Source organism: Vanrija albida (assembly GCF_041260175.1).
Source record: "Vanrija albida strain AlHP1 chromosome Unknown contig_2, whole genome shotgun sequence".
Lineage (NCBI taxonomy): Eukaryota > Fungi > Basidiomycota > Tremellomycetes > Trichosporonales > Trichosporonaceae > Vanrija > Vanrija albida.
This window is the reverse complement of record NW_027191421.1, coordinates 1,973,422-1,990,187: the sequence shown is the minus strand read 5'-3', so window position 1 is coordinate 1,990,187 and position 16,766 is coordinate 1,973,422. Positions and strand designations below refer to the sequence as shown.

The 16,766-nt window shown below is 63.8% G+C and overlaps 5 protein-coding genes across 5 annotated transcripts; 3 read left to right on the top strand and 2 right to left on the bottom strand.

The window, feature by feature from the left end:
* Positions 1-917: 917 nt before the first annotated feature.
* On the bottom strand, positions 918-6,286 carry KIP2_1 (Kinesin-like protein kip2; the record flags this gene model as incomplete). The annotated part of the gene is made up of 12 exons (XM_069351016.1): positions 918-1,057; positions 1,097-3,998; positions 4,037-4,483; positions 4,521-4,617; positions 4,656-4,793; positions 4,833-4,903; positions 4,942-5,049; positions 5,086-5,325; positions 5,375-5,443; positions 5,485-5,624; positions 5,664-5,803; positions 5,847-6,286. The coding sequence occupies 12 exons, from the start codon at positions 6,284-6,286 to the stop codon at positions 918-920; spliced, it is 4,932 nt and encodes a 1,643-aa protein (XP_069211402.1).
* A 565-nt stretch (positions 6,287-6,851) lies between these two features.
* Positions 6,852-9,985, top strand: Q8F55_002413 (uncharacterized protein; the record flags this gene model as incomplete). Its single annotated transcript, XM_069351015.1, has 16 exons — positions 6,852-6,862; positions 6,912-7,236; positions 7,286-7,312; positions 7,353-7,516; positions 7,564-7,607; positions 7,643-7,852; positions 7,887-7,969; positions 8,005-8,041; positions 8,081-8,320; positions 8,357-8,405; positions 8,443-8,478; positions 8,536-8,547; positions 8,599-8,902; positions 8,951-8,965; positions 9,138-9,258; positions 9,744-9,985. 16 exons carry the CDS (start codon positions 6,852-6,854, stop codon positions 9,983-9,985), a joined length of 1,920 nt encoding a protein of 639 aa, XP_069211401.1.
* Positions 9,986-10,807: 822 nt separating this feature from the next.
* Positions 10,808-13,274, top strand: Q8F55_002412 (uncharacterized protein; the record flags this gene model as incomplete). Its single annotated transcript, XM_069351014.1, has 2 exons — positions 10,808-11,793; positions 11,912-13,274. The coding sequence occupies 2 exons, from the start codon at positions 10,808-10,810 to the stop codon at positions 13,272-13,274; spliced, it is 2,349 nt and encodes a 782-aa protein (XP_069211400.1).
* Positions 13,275-14,553: 1,279 nt separating this feature from the next.
* Positions 14,554-15,625, top strand: Q8F55_002411 (uncharacterized protein; the record flags this gene model as incomplete). The annotated part of the gene is made up of 3 exons (XM_069351013.1): positions 14,554-14,638; positions 14,675-15,123; positions 15,158-15,625. 3 exons carry the CDS (start codon positions 14,554-14,556, stop codon positions 15,623-15,625), a joined length of 1,002 nt encoding a protein of 333 aa, XP_069211399.1.
* A 96-nt stretch (positions 15,626-15,721) lies between these two features.
* HUB1 (ubiquitin-like modifier hub1) lies at positions 15,722-16,602 on the bottom strand (the record flags this gene model as incomplete). The annotated part of the gene is made up of 2 exons (XM_069351012.1): positions 15,722-15,797; positions 15,845-16,602. The coding sequence occupies 2 exons, from the start codon at positions 16,600-16,602 to the stop codon at positions 15,722-15,724; spliced, it is 834 nt and encodes a 277-aa protein (XP_069211398.1).
* Between the last annotated feature and the right edge of the window lie 164 nt (positions 16,603-16,766).

Below are 16,766 nucleotides of genomic sequence, written 5' to 3'. Positions count from 1 at the left end.
GGCGCAGGCGGGGGTCCGCACTGCCGCCGTGCCGTGCCGAGGGGAGGGGTGGCGGCGCCATACCGGTGCAATACTGCGACGCGAGCGCGACCGCGTCTGCCTGCCTCCTCGGCACGCGCGGCACGGGGCGCTGATGCATCACACACCATGACACCCACACCGATCCACATCTGCCGTGCCGCGTGTAGCAAAAAAATCAGCCGGGGCCCCATCTCCGCCACGCCAAAGGTCACTCTTCCTGGGCCTGGCCGTTTGCTGCCGGCGGCATGCATGCATTCGAGAGGGTGCTGGGTAGACAGTGACAGTGTAGTTATGCCAGCCAGTCGGTTCAGCTCACCGTGTGCCTTGCGTCGCAGCGCTCGCCAGTACAGTCCTGCCACAAGCTATGGATTGGGCATCTGCCTCGCCCGTGCCACTGACCGCTGGTCAGAGCCCACGGCGCGCACTGCCGCTGGCCCCTGCGGCGCGTGCGACCGAGGCGGCCTTGCGGAGCTCGGACACTGCTCGCGACGTATATGTACGCTGACTCGTGCCCCCCTTCCCCCCTCTTGTCCCAACACCCACACCCGGGTGATGATTCGGCGAGACACCCGCCCGTCGTCTGCGCCGAGTCATCTCCCGGTCGACTGTGGCAGACCTCGCACCTCCCCCCCAGTCCCCCGCGCAGTGACGAACCCTCTATTATGTCTGGACCTGAGCCCCACGGCGCTGAACGCACACACTGGTCTTATTCCGAGCGCACCCCCCTCCCCCACCACGTACACAACACCGCATGCATATTGTGCCCCTGCCAGCAGAGCCACAGCCCACCCCTCACCCCCCAGTCAAATACAAGAACGTCAGGTAAACCAATGCGTACAACGTGCGGCTACTGTTCACGGCGAGGGCGGCGTCATATGTCGTATTCACAAGCCCCTTCAAAAACGACGGCGCGGAATGTCAACGTGCGTGCGCGACGAGCCAGTGCGCGACGGCGTGCGGGACTCGGGCGCCTTCCCGGCATCCTCCTTTGTGGGCGAGTCAAACACGCCCTTGATGCGGTTGACTCTGCTCGTCTCTGTTCTTGTCAGCGCGCTCTCGCCCCGCCACAACTCACCCTCCAGGCGGTTCATGTCATGGTCAATCGTGATACGCCGCGTCTTGCGTAACGCGTTCGAGGTTTGTCCACTGTGCATTGGCAGCGGCGTGGGGACAGACGGCAGCGCGAGGTTCTTGGCGGTGAAGGTCGGGGGGATATGCGCGCGGGAAGGAGTCCCGCCACGCAGAGGGGCGACCGGCGTGGCGGGGCTGTCAAACATGGATAACGCGTTACGGACGTGCCCCGGGCGCGTCGGCGTCTTCCCCGGCGCCGCCTCAGGTACTCGCGATGGGCCAGAGTCGACGACCATGGGCTCCGCTGGCAGAGGCACCGACAGCTTGCCGGGTGACACACCGCCCTCTTGCGTCAGCAGCCGCACAATCTCTTGCTGCTTTTGAAGCTCGTCGGCCCAGAACTTGATCTTGACGCGCTGCTCGTCGATGAGAGCCTTCTGCGACTCGACAACCTTGTCCAGGCGACCAATCTCCTCAATCTCGTGCGATCGCTTCCACCCGGCGACGTCGGGAGCATCCGAGTTGCCGGCCATACCACCGCTACCACGGAGGGCATTCGAGGCTGCCAGGGACAGCCCGCCGGGCACAGACGACGACGATGAGATGGCATTGTTTCGTCGGAGCGCGCGGACCGGTTGGGCCGCGGCGGAAGCCGTCACAAGCTCGGCAGCAAGGCGGTCGGAGCGACTTTGGAGAGCAGCGAGCTCGCTCTGCTTGAGGTCGAGGTCCTTCTGTAGGAGGGCAATCTGGGCCTTTAACTGCGCGATGATCGCCTCAGCCTCGGCCGTTCGAGCCTGTTCAGATGCGAGCGACGACGCCAGCTTCTCGAACTCGGCCTGCATCTTGGTGAGTTGGGCGCCAGTAGCCTGCAGCTGGGAGGCTGAGCCTTCGCTGGACGCCGCAATCTTCTTGGCGGTGGTCTCAGCGGTTGCTCGAAGGGCCTTCTCCGCGGCGAGAGCGGTCGCGGCCTCCTCGAGGGCCTTGGAGTGGGTCGACGCTGACGCCTTCACGGCAGCCTCAGCAGTGGACCGCAGTCCCTTCTCCTGCTCAAACTCCGCGCGAAGGTTCTTCACGAGCGCTGCGTGGGCTTCCGCGGCGGAGCCTACAGCCTCTGCGTGCGCCTTCTTCTGGGAGTCCAAGGTGCTGGCGAGTTCGGTGTTGGTGCGCTTGCTGTCATCGAGAGCAGCACGGGCCTCGGCGAGCTGCTGAGCGACTTCACCCGCTGCAGTGGTCGATGCAGACTTGCGGTCCTGTAGCTGGGCTTCTGCCTGGGCCCGAACCTTCTTCTCGGCTTCCACCTCGTTCCGCAGGGCGTCAACGTCGGCCTTGTGCTTCTCCTCGCTTGAGGCAGTTGCGGCGGTGTGGGCCTCCTTGGCGGCAACAGCGGAGGTCTGCGTCGACTCGAGCTTGGCGTTGAGCTCCGAAGTGGTCGCCTTAGCGGAGCCAAGCTCCTTCTCCAGCTCCGCGATGCGCTTCAGTGCCTCCGCGAGTTTGATGGAGGTTTCAGCGTGCGCGGCCTTCTCGCTTTGATGCTCTGTCTTCGAGGCATCAAGCTCCTTGGCCAGAGAGTCAAGCTTGATGTTGACCTTCGACAGGTCATCGGCCACCGCCTTCTTGGCCTCCTGCTCCTTGGCGAGCAGAGAGCGATGGTTGTCAAGGTCGGAGCGAATGGAGTCGGCCACGCTGGCGCCAGCACGAAGTGCTTCAACTTCACGGGTGGCCTCGCCATGGGCACGCTTCGAATCATCGAGGTCCTGCTGGACCTTGGCCGTCTCGCTCTTGAGCCGTTCCGAGGTAGCGAGGTGCTGATCCCTCTCCGTGGCAATGTGGCTGAGCTTGTCGGTAAGCTCCTTGTGGCTTGCTTTTGACGCCGACGCCGCCTCCTTTGAAGACGCAACAGCAGCTTCCTTGGCCTTGACCTCTTCAGCCAGTCGTGCCTCGATAGCCGCCTTGTCCTTCTCAGCAGCTCCAAAGCGGTCGTTCGCTTCCTTGAGAGCAGCTTCGAGTGACTCGGTCTGCTTTTGCGCGGCTTCGTGGTCGATTTTGAGCTTCTTGTGGCTGGCCTGCGCCTCCTTCAAGTCGGCGTCCGTCTTCGAAGCCAAGACCCGCTGCTTGTCGAGATCCGCTTCCAGCACCTTGCGCTCGCCTTGCTCCTTCTTAAGCTGAGCTTCTGTCGACGATCGCGACTCGCGCTCGTCGACAAGGGACTTCTCGGCGGCCTCTCGAGCCTCACGCTCCGCTGAGATCTCCTTGCGAAGGCCGGAGACGACCTCAGACTCGCGCCCGATCGCCGCCTTCTGAAAGCTGTCGAGGTCCGAGGACGCCTTCTCCGCGTCGCGGCGCGCGAGCGAGTGGTCAGACCTCGCCGAATCGCGGTCCTTCTCTGCGGTTGCTAATGAAGTTGACAATCCGGCGTTGGTGGCTTCCAGTGCGGTGACACGGCTCGCATGCTCGTCGGCCTGGCCTCTCAGAGTCCTGATAGCGGCCTTGATGTTGGAAATCTCGTTGCTGTGCTGCTCCCGAAGCTTCTCCAGCTCAGCGGTGTGCTTTTCCCGTTCCTTGTCAAGGTGCTGTTGGTCCTCAACGACGAGCTCTTCGCGGGACTTGCGCAAGTCCAGCACGCTGGCTTCGAGCGCCTCGATCTGAGCAGCCTTGTCGGCCACCGTGCGCGCGAGCTCGGCTCTGGTGGACTCCAGCTCTCGTTGGGCATCATGAAGCTGGGTGCTGTGGTCCTCTTGCACGGTAGCCAGGGTAGACGTGAGCTCCGCAAGGCGAGACTTGACGCCAGGAAGCTCAGCTGCGTCCGCCGACGCCACCTCGAGCAACTCGGTTTGCTTCTCAATCTCCGACTCCTTGGTTGCGATCGTGCGGCGCAGCGATGCAATTGTGACGTCGTCCTCGAACCGCTACTACGTTAGCAATTACCCTGCGCAACGAAGCTCACTTTTGCTGGGTCTAAGTTTTCAATCATCGTTGCCTGCGCGTCGATCTCCGGATCCTCCACCACACGAACCATGGTGCTGACAGCGCGTCGGTCGAGAACAGGAGTTCTGGTTGTCTTGGTTGGTGTACCGAGCCCGATGCCGAGAGCAGCACTTGTGAGCGACGTGAAGTCACTGATCCTGGGCCGCTTCTTTCGTGGTGGCGAAGTAGGTAAACCGGTCATGGTGCGCGGCAGCTCGGACGTCAGAATCTCGCCGTTCAACTTGGAAAGTTGTTCGGTGAGCTTGATCTTGCGAGCTTCCATAGATGCAACTGATTCGGCCAGCTCGGCGATCTCCTCGGTTGGTCTCTGGGGCTCATGGGTAGCCGCAAGCTGTTCCAGCTGGCGCCTCAGGTCTGCGATCTCCATGTCCTTGGCGCGAATAACAGCGCGGTCGGAAGATAGCAGCTGTGTGGGTTAGAAGCATTCAAGAGGGTCAACCCACGATATTCTTCTGTGCCTTGGTCTCCACCTGGGAACAACGGCCGGCAAACTTGAGCGTCTCCAGTGTCTCCGGACAATGGACCTCCTCCGCCGACATTCTGAACATTAGCCACAGGGCACTAAACCGAAGACTCACGTGCAAATGACGCAGATGTTTGAGTCACCACCAAGCACATTCTCGAGCAGGTGGGTGAGCTTGGAGTTACGGTATGGGACGTGGCCTCGCTTCCCCTTCTCCGTGAGCTTGTGGACGACCTCACGGAGGGCCAAGAGACTGGGGGGCGTCAGCAGGAGTTGTCATCCGGTGGCGTACCTCTGGTTGATATGCTTGCCCTCTCCTCGGCGCTCGACATCTGACACGGCCTTTTCTGAGCCAGCAAGATCCTGCAATGTCAGGCGAGGCTTGGTGGATGAAAACTTACGATTAGCGTGAGCCGAGATACTCGGACCTCATCGTGGCCATCGCCATCGCGTGGCCGGGACTCGATCACAATGGTGAAAACTGCGTGGGATCGAGACGAGCGTTCATTCTGCCCATGTCAGCGTGGCCAGGGCGTTGAGCCTACCCAGTCAGTCGCGCCCGTCTTGCGGTTGATGTTGCCCCGCTCCAGGAGATCGACGACATCTTGGGGGGTCGACACGATCGCTTCAACAAGGGGCTCGACATAAACCTTGCCCTTGTTTGTGTGGATGGTTGGCTTCTCATTTTCTGGCAGATTGCCTTGCTTGTTGTTCAGGAGATCGCGCAGGGTCTCGTTGTAGATCTCGATGTACGAGACTCGAAGAAGGAAAGCGCGATCACAGTCCTGAATGGTTAGTGGTGATGTTCTGTCGCACACAGTCGCCACAACTCACAGCAGTGATGGCATCAAAGATTCCGTCGATAGCGCAGGGAATGATGCCAAGCTCTGTGGGAGTTCCGGACTGCCTGGTCAGCGGCGAAACTTGCGAAAAGCAGAGCATACCATGGTGTGAGACTTGCCACTGCCAGTCTGGCCGTACGCAAACACGGTGCTGTTGAAGCCCTTCATGGCCTTTTCGACCATCGGGGCGACCTTGGTCTCGTAGAGCTCGGGCGTGCGAGTCGGGTAGTTGATGAGGGTGTCTGGGTGGGTCAGTGGCAGGCTCGGTGCAGAAAACCCACCAAAATTGTACGTGTACTCGGCCTCACGTCCCGCCTTGCCACCTCGGCGCACGACACTGGGGTGCGTGTCGGACAGCGTCAAGGACGTTTCAGAGAGGTCATACGCCGTGGTGGCGAATGGGTTCGCGGTCGGCTTGATACTGGCGAGTCAGCAGTCGCCACCAGGCAAGCCATCACACTCACCGGACACAAACAACGACCTTGTCGCTTCTGTCGTTGTCGTAGCTACGGCTTGGTGTGCCAGCCGAGGAAGTTGCGAGCGTCGAGAGGCGCGGAACAGGGGGCACGGCAGTACGTTGAGCGACCGGCGTCGACGTCCGCGGGGCAGTCTTGGCCGCCGCGGCATTCAGGCGGTCCTGCAGCGTCGGCTTCTTTGTCGAGCGGGGCGGGACCACCTCGATAGCATTGACGATCTTGCGCTTCGGCGTCGGTGTGGCCACTGCGTCTTTCACGCGGGGCGTCTTCGCACTGCGCGTACGGGACGCTCTCACGACGCTGAGCACCTCGTCGTCGCTGTCTGCGCCTGAGGCGTTTGACTCGATCTCGCCCGTGCGCGCCGGTGTTGTCGGCTCGCGGGCGCGCTTGAGCGACGCCCGCCGCGGCTCGGGGGTTGCGGGTGCCATCAGGCCCGTGGACGGCAGCCTGTGTTCGAGGCCTACGCGGGCTAGGGAGGGGGAGGAGTTTGACCGTTCGAAGGAGCTTGTTGATGATGAGGGTGTGAGCTTTGGCTTTTTCGCCATCGGCCGGTTGGGGAGTGGTGATAAGAGAAAGGAGAAAGGGGAGGGTCGAGGTGGATGTGAAGGACTGCACTGGTTGCTCTGTTGTGGTGGATGTCTTAGGTTGGGAGTTGAGTGACAGTGACGCCTCTGGCCTCTGGCCCTGGATTTGTTGTTGACTGCCCGTCGGTTGGGGTCCTCCTGGCGGCACAGTGATGGCGTCCTGGCGCAAACCTCAAAAACAGCCGCGTCGAGCCAAGTGATAATCACTTCATAATGCCACGTCAATTACCACGTGATGCGGGGACCCCATAGATCGCCAAGCCACCTATGTAGGGAACACTGCATTTGCTCGGCGCGCGCGCGGGCGTGGCCATGTGCACCTCGACCGCCTCTCCCGTGCACCCCCCCTTTTCCGCGACTCCTGGGCACGTCGACAACAACAACAACAACAACAATATCACAGTGCACCATGGCATCGCAGTGAGCACAAGCCGTACACGTCCTCCAACCTGTGCTCATTCTCCTGCAGCCTCCGCATGGCCAGCGTTCGCGCCTATCGCCCGATGGCGGCCAGCGCTCGGGCCGTACCGCTCGTGCGCGCGCTGCACTCTTCTGCCCTCCGCCAAAATATCCCCTCGTGGCCGCCGGGGCCGATCCCAGAGAACCCAGTCACCCCGTCTCAAGACCTCGCGTCTGGCGGGTCGGGAAAGAAGGAGGATCACAAGTCGTGGTGGCATGACTGGCTGCACAGCCCCAGTTTCCAGGCCGCACTGACGACTGTCGTCGGCCTCGGCATGGTGTTTGGCGCCGGCACGGGATACTTGTACTGGTACAAGGCGCATGTGCTGTCGCGAGTGAGTTTATCGGGGCGTCGTTGTGGGTGTGGCGTGCTGACAGTCCAAGGTCGAGGGGGCGTTCGAGGGCGGATATGTGAGTTGGACGGCGGAGAGATGGCAGCTCACACGACCAGGACCCCGCTCTGGAACTTGCTTCCGATCTCGTCCTCCCGCATACCCACCACGTTAAGAGGCGAGAGCAGCCACTCATCGATGCCATCTTCCGTGGCGAGGATGCGGGTGGCTACTATCTCATTATTGGGCCCAAGGGCACAGGCAAAGGGACAATGCTCACTGAGTGGGTGCTCAGCTTTCGATGATGAAGAGGTAGCTGACATCCCGCAGCGCCATGCGTGCGATCCAGGCTGAGGGCACTTCGATCTGTGAAGGTGAGTCTTCCTCGACGCGCCGTCTAACGCGCCAGCCCACCCCGACCTCGAGGTCTTCCGCCTCCGATTGGGCAAGGCGCTCGACTTTGACTACTTTGAGGACTGGCAGGGCTCGCTCTTCTCGCGCGCTGACCCGCGCAACGGTGGTCCGTCGCTGGACATTGAGCGCGCCATGACCAAGCTGGAGAAGGTCGCGTTGAAGTATGCCCGAGAGCACGGCAGGCCGCTTGTTATGGCCTTCACGAGTGAGTCCAGCTGTCCTGCTCTTGCTGACGCCAGACATCCACCTCTTCCCCAACAACGAGGAGGGACATGCCGTCCTGCGCCAGATTCAGCAGCGCGCCGAGCAGTGGGCCGCACGCGTAAGTGGTTCTCCCGCGCCAAGGCTGACGACCAGGGCATGATGACCATGGTGTTCACGACTGACGACTTTTGTGAGTTGCATTATCCTGGCGAGTAGCTCACACCGCCAGGGTGCCTCGACAAGATGAAAAAGAGTGCAAACCGCATGCGGATCCTGTCCGTGACGGATCTCAGCGCGGCAGAGTCGATCGCCGCGCTGCGCTCGCTTCGCCGACACTACCTCGGCCGCGGGTGCCCGCCCGAAATCGAACCCAGAATCGAATCCGACGATGTCCTGCGTCGTGTGTACGAGCTCGTCGGAGGGCGCACCAGTTTCCTCGCGCGGTGTGCACGTGCTTCAAACATGATTGGCGGGTTGTCAAGCGATGGCCAGTCCTGACAAGCAGATGAAGCAGAAACGATGATCGACCTGGAGAAGGGCTGGCTGCTCTCCAAGTGAGTCGCGCCGCTCCTGGGTGTGCTAACCCCACAGGATCGGCCTGATCCCCGAAATGGACGACGATGTAATGTAAGTGGCAGATCATGACAGGTCACGGTGTAGCGGAACTGTTACTGACAGGCCCAGGGACGAACAAAAGTGAGAAACGACACGCGTGCATGCTGTGGTGCAGACCTGACACGCGTCAAGGTGGGCGAGCTGCTCATGGCTCCTCCTGCGGGACCTGGCGGAGAAGGGACCGGCTCTTGAGCCGCCCCTTGGGCATCGCCCCGAGCATGAGGAAACCGACTTCCCGGATGGCGTGCAGCTCATTCCGTCGGTATGGGACCAGTCGACTGGTGACCCAGCCCCTATCGACGACGAGAATGCGTCGGTTCCGCATGTTGACACGGCCGACCTCATGGTGGACGTGGACCTGCCTAAGGTTACGTTTGACGACGCTAGGCGCCTGATGACACGCACCGACTTCTTTGAAGGGCTGGACCACGATAACGTGAGTGCCTCTGCCCTTGCCTCTTCCGTCTGCTGACTGGGACGTCAGATCATCTCCATTGACGTAAGTGCCACCGTTTCCAAGCAAAACATTGTGAATGGAGGGGAAAGACCGCGTCACGAAACATGTAACGGATGCTTAATGCTCCAGCGTGTTTGGCGTCGTGCGCGCGGCGCGGCTCCCCTCTCCGCACTCTGAACCGCGAACCTTGGCCCCTGGCTGACCCACACTACAGGTACGGCACGACGTGCGACCTGACAACATGTTGATCCTGCGCGCGGCCCAACAAGTCGTGGCCGAGGAGGGCTTTGACTCAATGCTCGACCAGACGCGCGACCGCGTCGATGAGATTGAAGGTGAGTTGGTTGTGTTACCTGTTGTGGGCAAGGACGAGTTTCCTGGGAAATTATTCCAAGGCGTTGGTGGCGTTTGCAGGGAACGGCACGGTACCGGGCAGCGGCGACGAGTAAATGACCTGGTGCGGGTCGAAAGAGGCCAAGAGAGTGAGGGTGCGCACAGTGTTTGTGACGCCTCGCGGCCAGGCACGTCATGGCGCGCGCCAACATTGGGCACAATGTTCCAGTGTCCTGGCCATTTCACCGGGGAGGGGAGCTCCCCTCGTCTCGCCGCTCCTAGTGCATCTCGCAGCCCCGGCATGCCCAGCCAGAGCAGCATACCGCACGCAGGCATGATTATGAGGCTGACGCACACCCTTTCCTACCAACCTGGACTATTGCCTTGAACGACCGGCGACCGAACGAAACCTACCGAACGCGACGCGTCTGGGCCTGCACGCCATCTCGGAACCCCTCATTCCACACCGCGCGTTTGCGATAAACAGGCCTGCACCGTCAAAGCGAGTTGACGGTCAAGGAACCGTTCCGAGTGTCCATTGGGCGTGGCCCAGAAGGCGAAACGGTGCTTGACGTTGTTGGTCTTGGTGCCAGTTTTGTGCCTCAAGATCTGGACGACGACGACGAGGATGAGGGTTCAAAGGGGGCGCCGGCGGCAGGGGGCGAGGATGGCGACGAGGCGGCGGATACAGGGCGAGGCGGTGGTGGTGGCCGTGGGCGTATGGTCTGAGGGGGCTGTGGCTAGGGAATGAAGGGGGCCGACGAGGCCGGCCGAGCGGGGGCAGTCGATTGGAATATGCACTGCTGCTTGCTGCACGGCAATCATGGGTTACGACGCGGCTCAAAGGTTCCGTCATGACCCTGAAAATATCGAGTGCAAACAAGGGGGAGGTTGTTGGGGGTGGGCATCAGAGGAGAGAGAGGAGGGCAACGAGGGATGACGGGGGTGACGGCAGCGTGGCCAAGGCCCCCGTTAGGTAGGTTTCTGGCGCGCGTCTGTGGGATTTTGTGCGACGCGACATCAAGTTGGCAGGAGCGACAATGGGCCAAAGTTTCAGGGCACTGCGATGTTGGGTCTGCTGCTTGCAAGATGAAGGGGGTCACGCCAGTTGGGCAAGACGCAGGCAGGCAGGCAGGACGGATGCACGGCTGCCTCATTGGGACGGCACACTGGCGCGACCCCGCGGCCCGAGTGTCAACACGGGAGCCAGGGGGGAGAGGGAGCAAGAGAGACGCGCCCGCGCCTGCCCGCCGCGCCCACCTAGCACCACCGCCCACACCACGCACCACTTTGATATAGCAGGCATTTGCGTGTTGGACCCCATTCTTCCCATCTCGACAGTCATCTCTTCCATCCGACGACCTCATCCATCTTCTAGACGATAAACACACTCTGATACACGCAACAGCATCAGCAACAGCAACAGCAACAGCAACAGCAACAGCGACAGCAGCATCCATCACACCCACACACCAGTACAGTACTACCCATCCCCCGTTACTTGTTCCCCACCCCCAACCGCGTCTAGCCACGCCCAACCCATCTCCACCCATGTCGACCGCGCCTTCACCCAGGAGGCACAACGACGAAAACTCGCTCCCCTTCAAGCCGTACCACCGCCGAGACGCGACGCTCGGGTCTCTGGCAGCCCCGTCCCCCTCGCCGCGCCCACGGCAGCCTCTTGCTCAGGTAGACGTGCCCAACAACCCGCCCGCCAACCTGTTTTCCTCGGCCGCCGCGTCGTCGCGCTACCCTCCCGCTACCCCCGCGTCGTCGGCCAGCGCAGCGCCGGCAGACGCGACCCCCGTCCGCGCGCCGGCCACAAAGGTCGACCCCGACGCGCGCGAGCTCCCCCTCCCCAAGGGCCTCGCGTTCGCCGCCCCGCCCCCGCCCGCGTCGGCACTCCTCCCCCTCCCGACGCCGCACCGCACCCCCTCGCACCAGACGGCGCGTCACCACAACCCTCCCCCCCTCCACCACGCGGGCCACCACACCCCCCACCTCCCTACCCCCCACTCGGTGCAGCAGCAGCAACAGCAGCAGCAGTACGGCCATGCCCAGCTCCCGCTCCAGTCGCCGCGCTATGGCCACCACGCGCCGTCGGTCCACCACCTCCAGAGCACGCCGAGTGCTAGGTCAATGAGCCTGTCGTACTCGTCGCCCTCGACCGTGAGCCACATGCCGTCGACGCCGGACATGCACAACCGCTCCCCGTACCCCCCTGGACCGATCGACCTGCACGAGCTTCTGCCGCCGCAGCGCTTCCCCGGGCCCCTGCCCGCCGCGTATCTCAACCAGGGCGAGATGCCGAGCAGCGACAACGCCAACGGCAACGACAACGACGACAACAGCAGCACGGCGGCGCGTCGTACCCTCGTCTCGTGCAACCCCTGGGACTACCGCCCCGAGGACCACGGAAAGAACAAGCCCCGCCGCCGCTTCTCGCCCGGCGAGCTCGACATGCTCGAGATCTTGTGGAGCATCTCGCACAACCCCCACAAGTGGCAGCGCCAGAAGCTTGCGCGCTGGTTTGGCTGGTGAGTTGATTGAACCCCTCTGCGCGCGCGACGCCATCAATTTGGCTGGGCGGGCTGGATACCCAAACACGCATTATGCCCCTGAAAAGAGATTTTGCCCTGACACGCGCTTTCTCAGCACAACTCGACACCTCACCGTCTGGTTCCAGAACCGTCGCCAGGACCTCAAGAAGGCGGAAATGCTTCTCCAGGTCGCTGACAATGACCCCGATGCGGCGTCCAAGGCCCTCGCGGCTGTCAACCGCGCCAACCGTGGCAACGAGACAAAGTTTACCATTGAGCAGTCGGGCGTCATTATGGACATTGTCTCGGACCGCCTGCTTCCCGACATGTGGTTCGCGCAGCAGCCTTCTGGTTCGTCGCCCACTGGCGTTCACGCCACGCCCTCGCCCCCCGCGCTCGGCTCGTCGCTTCCTGGCGACCGCGTCGCGTACTCGTCGATGACGGCGCCGACGCCTACCCACCCTGGCCACCACGCGCCTGGTGCCATTTACGCTCTCAAGCCCGTCCGCCGTGGCTACTCGCTCGACGACGTTTGCGCCGACCGCGAGCAGAGCATGACCCATCGCCCGTCGCAGCGCCCCCGTCACCGCGTCGAGGACTTTGACCAGCTCCACAAGAACGACCCCCGCTACCGCGAGGCTCTTCTCAACATGCTGCCTTCCGAGCTGTCGTCGGATGTCATTGAGCCTCCCGAGGACGAGGAGGACTCTGTCGGTGACGAGGACTCGCCGACTCGCAAGCGTGCGCGCTATGCCGCTGCTGCTCGTGCTCCTCGCCCCACGCTGCCGTCGATCGGCCTCGGTCGCCCTCCCGCGGGCTTTGGTGGCCATCGTGCGCGTTCGTCGTTCGGCCGCGCCTCGAGCTCGGATGTCCTTGCTTGCTCGTCGCGTGCGCGCTACCTCGCCAACAACAACGGCCTCGGCTCGTCGGTCCCCGGCATGCTCTCGATGCGCGCCGTCACCGACCCGGTCCCGTCGCGCAGCACGTCGGCCGGCGGGCGCCCGGCGCCTCCCCCCGCCCCCGAGCACATTGCTCGTCCTCCGTCGGCGCAGTCCATGTCTGCTGCCACGGACAAGAAGCGCAAGCTGTCTCGCCAGGGCTCGTGGTCGCACCTGCCGTCACTCAAGCACCGTGACTCGTTTGACCGCTCCCGCTCCGTCACCGAAGTGCCTATCGAGGAACGTTCCTCGCCCGTGCCTGACGCGACGCGTTCCCCCACCCCTACCGACGCCGACTCTTCGTCGCCCAAGACTGCGACGACGGACCCGGCGAGCGGTCCCAACAGCGTCAAGGATGGTCCGAGCGCGGCCAGCACTGCGCCGCTCGCCCCCAAGCCGCGCCTTCCGATTCCCCGTGGCCGCAGCATCTACTCGTTTTCTACCGAGCTCGAGCCCGAGGCTAAGCGTGGCACCCCTGAGATGGACGAAAACGTTCTGACGGGCGCGCACGCGCTCATGGAGCTGTTCCGTGGGCGCTGAGCGCGACGGGCGGCGACGACGACGAAACGACGACGACGCGACGATCGGACTGTATCAGCAGCAGCAGCAGAGAAGTAGCATTACGACAAGGTGTAGTGTATGATAGCGCGGAAGAAGGTTAAGATTGGGCTTGTTACGAGTGGTTAGGTATATCCGTATTGTACTTGGGCGCCAGCCGTCCGATTGCTATGCCATGGGTGGGAGTGAGTTGGCAGTGGCAGATGGTGGCCAGTGGCAGCGCGAGTGACATTGCGAGTGGGGTAGCGGTAGCGCCGGGTGACTGTGCGAGACGTCACGGCTGTGGCCCATTGCAGGGGAGTGGGCTGCATGAATGAGACACTACTCGTGCGACTTGTGGTCGGCCGTGTCAAATGACATTTCGTGGGAAGTGTGACGAGCAAAGGGAGCGGAGGTAATGACGCGGGGGGGTGGGCGGGGCGATGGCGGCGCCACGCGTCTGTCCGGGAGCGGGGGCACAAAGGCCTGACGACGAGCGGTACGTCTGGAAAGTTTTGTACGGCAGGCAGGTGCACAGCGCACATTGGCGCAATATTCAAAGTACAGGGGTGGGGGTGCGGCTGGGCGCGTGCGGCGGGGCGTCGGTGCGAGCGAGCATCACGCGACGGCCTAACCTAGCTCGTCGCGTCGACCCTGCAATCTCGACATTGCGAACATTGCGACCGATGCTGGAATTCTGGAACCTGGAGCGGGTGCGAGATGAGATGAGATTGCACGACGCAGGCGCGCTAGAGCGAGAGCGCCTCGGTTTCTCATGTGCTGCGCGCTGCTGGCGTGAGTGACAGGAACGAGCCGCCTAGAAAGCAATCTTGGAAACTTGGAACGCACTTGACTCTTGAGTCAATCAGACGCGTCGCACGCACGACGCATTCACGAGCTAGCTAGCCCACGCCGCAGGTCACCTGTTCGGCCATGCCCACTGACTAGGGCGGGCGGGGTACAGAGCTACTACGCGGCGGTGCGCAGTGTCGGCGAGCGTGGCGGATGGCCCGTGCACGCCTACATTGCGCCGAGGCCAGCGCGACATTGCGGCGGCGCGGAGGTCCAAGCCGCCACGTGGTCCTACGTCAGACGAGCGACGCCAGACTCGAACTTGACGCCGCCCGCGCCGACCCGACATCAGCATTGCTCTATGCGCCTGCACCTCGGGGCCTTCACACCGCGCGCCTTGAGCACACCGCACAGCATAGCACGAGCAGCGTCGCTCCGCCCTCGTACCTTCCCCGCCGCCTTCCCCCGCCGCCCCGCGAGCTCCCGCGCCATGTCGTCGGCGCACGACCACACGATGTCCTTGGTCCGCAAGCTAATCCCACCCCTCACACACAGCCTGCACAAGGGCCAGGCGGGTGGGTACCCCCGCTGTCGCCGCTGACCAACTCTAGGCCGCATCGGCGTGCTCGGCGGATCTGGCGACTACGCCGGCGCGCCGTACTTTGCCGCGATGGGCGCGATGCGCTTCGGCGCCGACCTGGCGCACGTAATCTGCGAGCCTGGCGCAGGCGCAGTGATCAAGACGTACTCGCCCGACCTGATTGTCCACGCGGCGCTCGACGAGGCCAAGGGCATCTACGCCGCGCGCGAGACGCTCAAGGGCGTCCTCGACCGCCTGCACGTCCTCGTCATCGGCCCGGGGCTCGGGCGCAGCGAGTTCATGCAAGCTTGCGCGCGGGAGGCGCTCCGCCTCGCGCGGGAGAGTGCGCTTGGCGTCGTCATCGACGCCGACGGGCTGTGGCTTTTGAATTCGGAGCCCTCGCTCGTGTCCGGCTGGAGCGGGGCGAGGGTGGTCCTCACGCCGAATGTGATGGAGTTTGGCCGGCTCGCGGCCGCTGTCGTGCGTGCTGTCCTCGGGCGACGCTGACTGCCAGGGCGTGGATGCCAAGGCCGACGGCGCGTGTGCGGCCCTCGCGCGCGCGCTCGGCGGCGTCACCATCATCCAGAAGGGCGCGGTCGACACCATCTCGAACGGCGCGGCCCTGCCGCCGGCGTTCAAGGCCGACGGCGACACGCTGGTCGAGTCGTCGCCCGGCGGGCTGAAGCGCGTCGGCGGGCAGGGCGACATCCTCTCCGGGAGCACCGGCACGCTCCTCGCCTGGGGCCTCGAGTGGGCGCGCGGTGCCTACGCCCACGTCGGGCACCCCCCGGACGCCGCCCTCGCGCCACACATCCCCCTGCTCGCCGCGTACGGCGCTAGCACGTTCAACCGCGCCGTCTCGCGCCGCGGGTGGGAGAGCAAGAAGCGGGCCATGGTCACGAATGACTTGGTTGAGCTGGTCGGGCCCGTGTACGACGACCTGTTTGGGCGGTACCAGGAGGAAGCGCGGGGGCGGCTGTAAGCATGACATGGTAGTATACGGTATAAATGCATAGCGCGGACACACCAGAGCGCTGCAGCGCTGTCCCGCCGACACGGCAGTCCCCACCCCCACCCCCTAGTACATCTCCAGACTCATGCCGTCGTTGATCTCGTAGTCCTGCAGCGTGACGTGGTCCTTGAACATGGTGTACCTGCGCGGTGTCAGTCTGCTTCAGCACCAGGAGCCAACAGCACTTACCACTTCTTCAGCTGGATCTTCTGCGCCGACGTGCCCGTCTGCGCGGCGATCAGGCGCTTCAGGTCGCCCACCGTATCCGTCGGCAGGCACTTGACGCGCACCTTGCGCCCCATGCGGTCGTTGGCGATGACCTCGATCATGCGGCCCGGGCGGATGGTGGGTGGCGCCGACGAGCCCGGCGCAGGCGGGCGCTGTGGTGGCTGGGCCGTTGACGCCGCCGACGGGCGCTCGCGCTCACGGTCGCGGTCGCCGCGGTCGTCCCTGTCGCGCCGGTGCTCGCGGTCCCTGTCGCGTCGCTCGTCCCTGTCGCGATCCCGGCGCTCGTCGCGCCTGTCGCGCTCCCTCCGGTCGTCGCGATCGCGGTCCCCGCTCCTATACTCCCTGTCCCGCGGCTCGCCGCGCACGCCCAGCCGGTCCAGCGGGTCGCCCGTCCGCTTGAAGCTGCCCGGCGCGCTCGCGACCGGCACGACGACGTTGCCCATCGTATTCCGCACGCCCTGCTCGCGCGACCCGCCAAAGCGGCGGGGCACCTCGCCGCGCTCGCGGCGCACGGCGCGCTCCTTGGCCGTCTCCTCCTCCTCGACGTACTGCCCGCCCGGGGCGCGCGGGGCCGGCGCCCCGCCCTTCTTGTAGAACGACAGCTCTTTCGCCCGCCGCTGCGACCACTGCTTTGGGGGCGAGCGCGAGCGGTCCCGCCGCTCGCGGGACGGCGAGGCGGAGCGGCGGCGTGATCTTTCTGGCGAGGGCGAGCGGGGCATCGTGGGTGGGTGGATGGGTTGTCGAGCGACAAAGTTGGTTCGAGGTGGGTTGGACTTGTTGGTGGCGAAGTGGGGGGCCGGATAAAGTGACGGATGTGGAGACCCCGGGTCGGCCTCCACTTGCTGCTCGCGTTCGGCGCGTTCATCGCGACGATCCAGTCAAC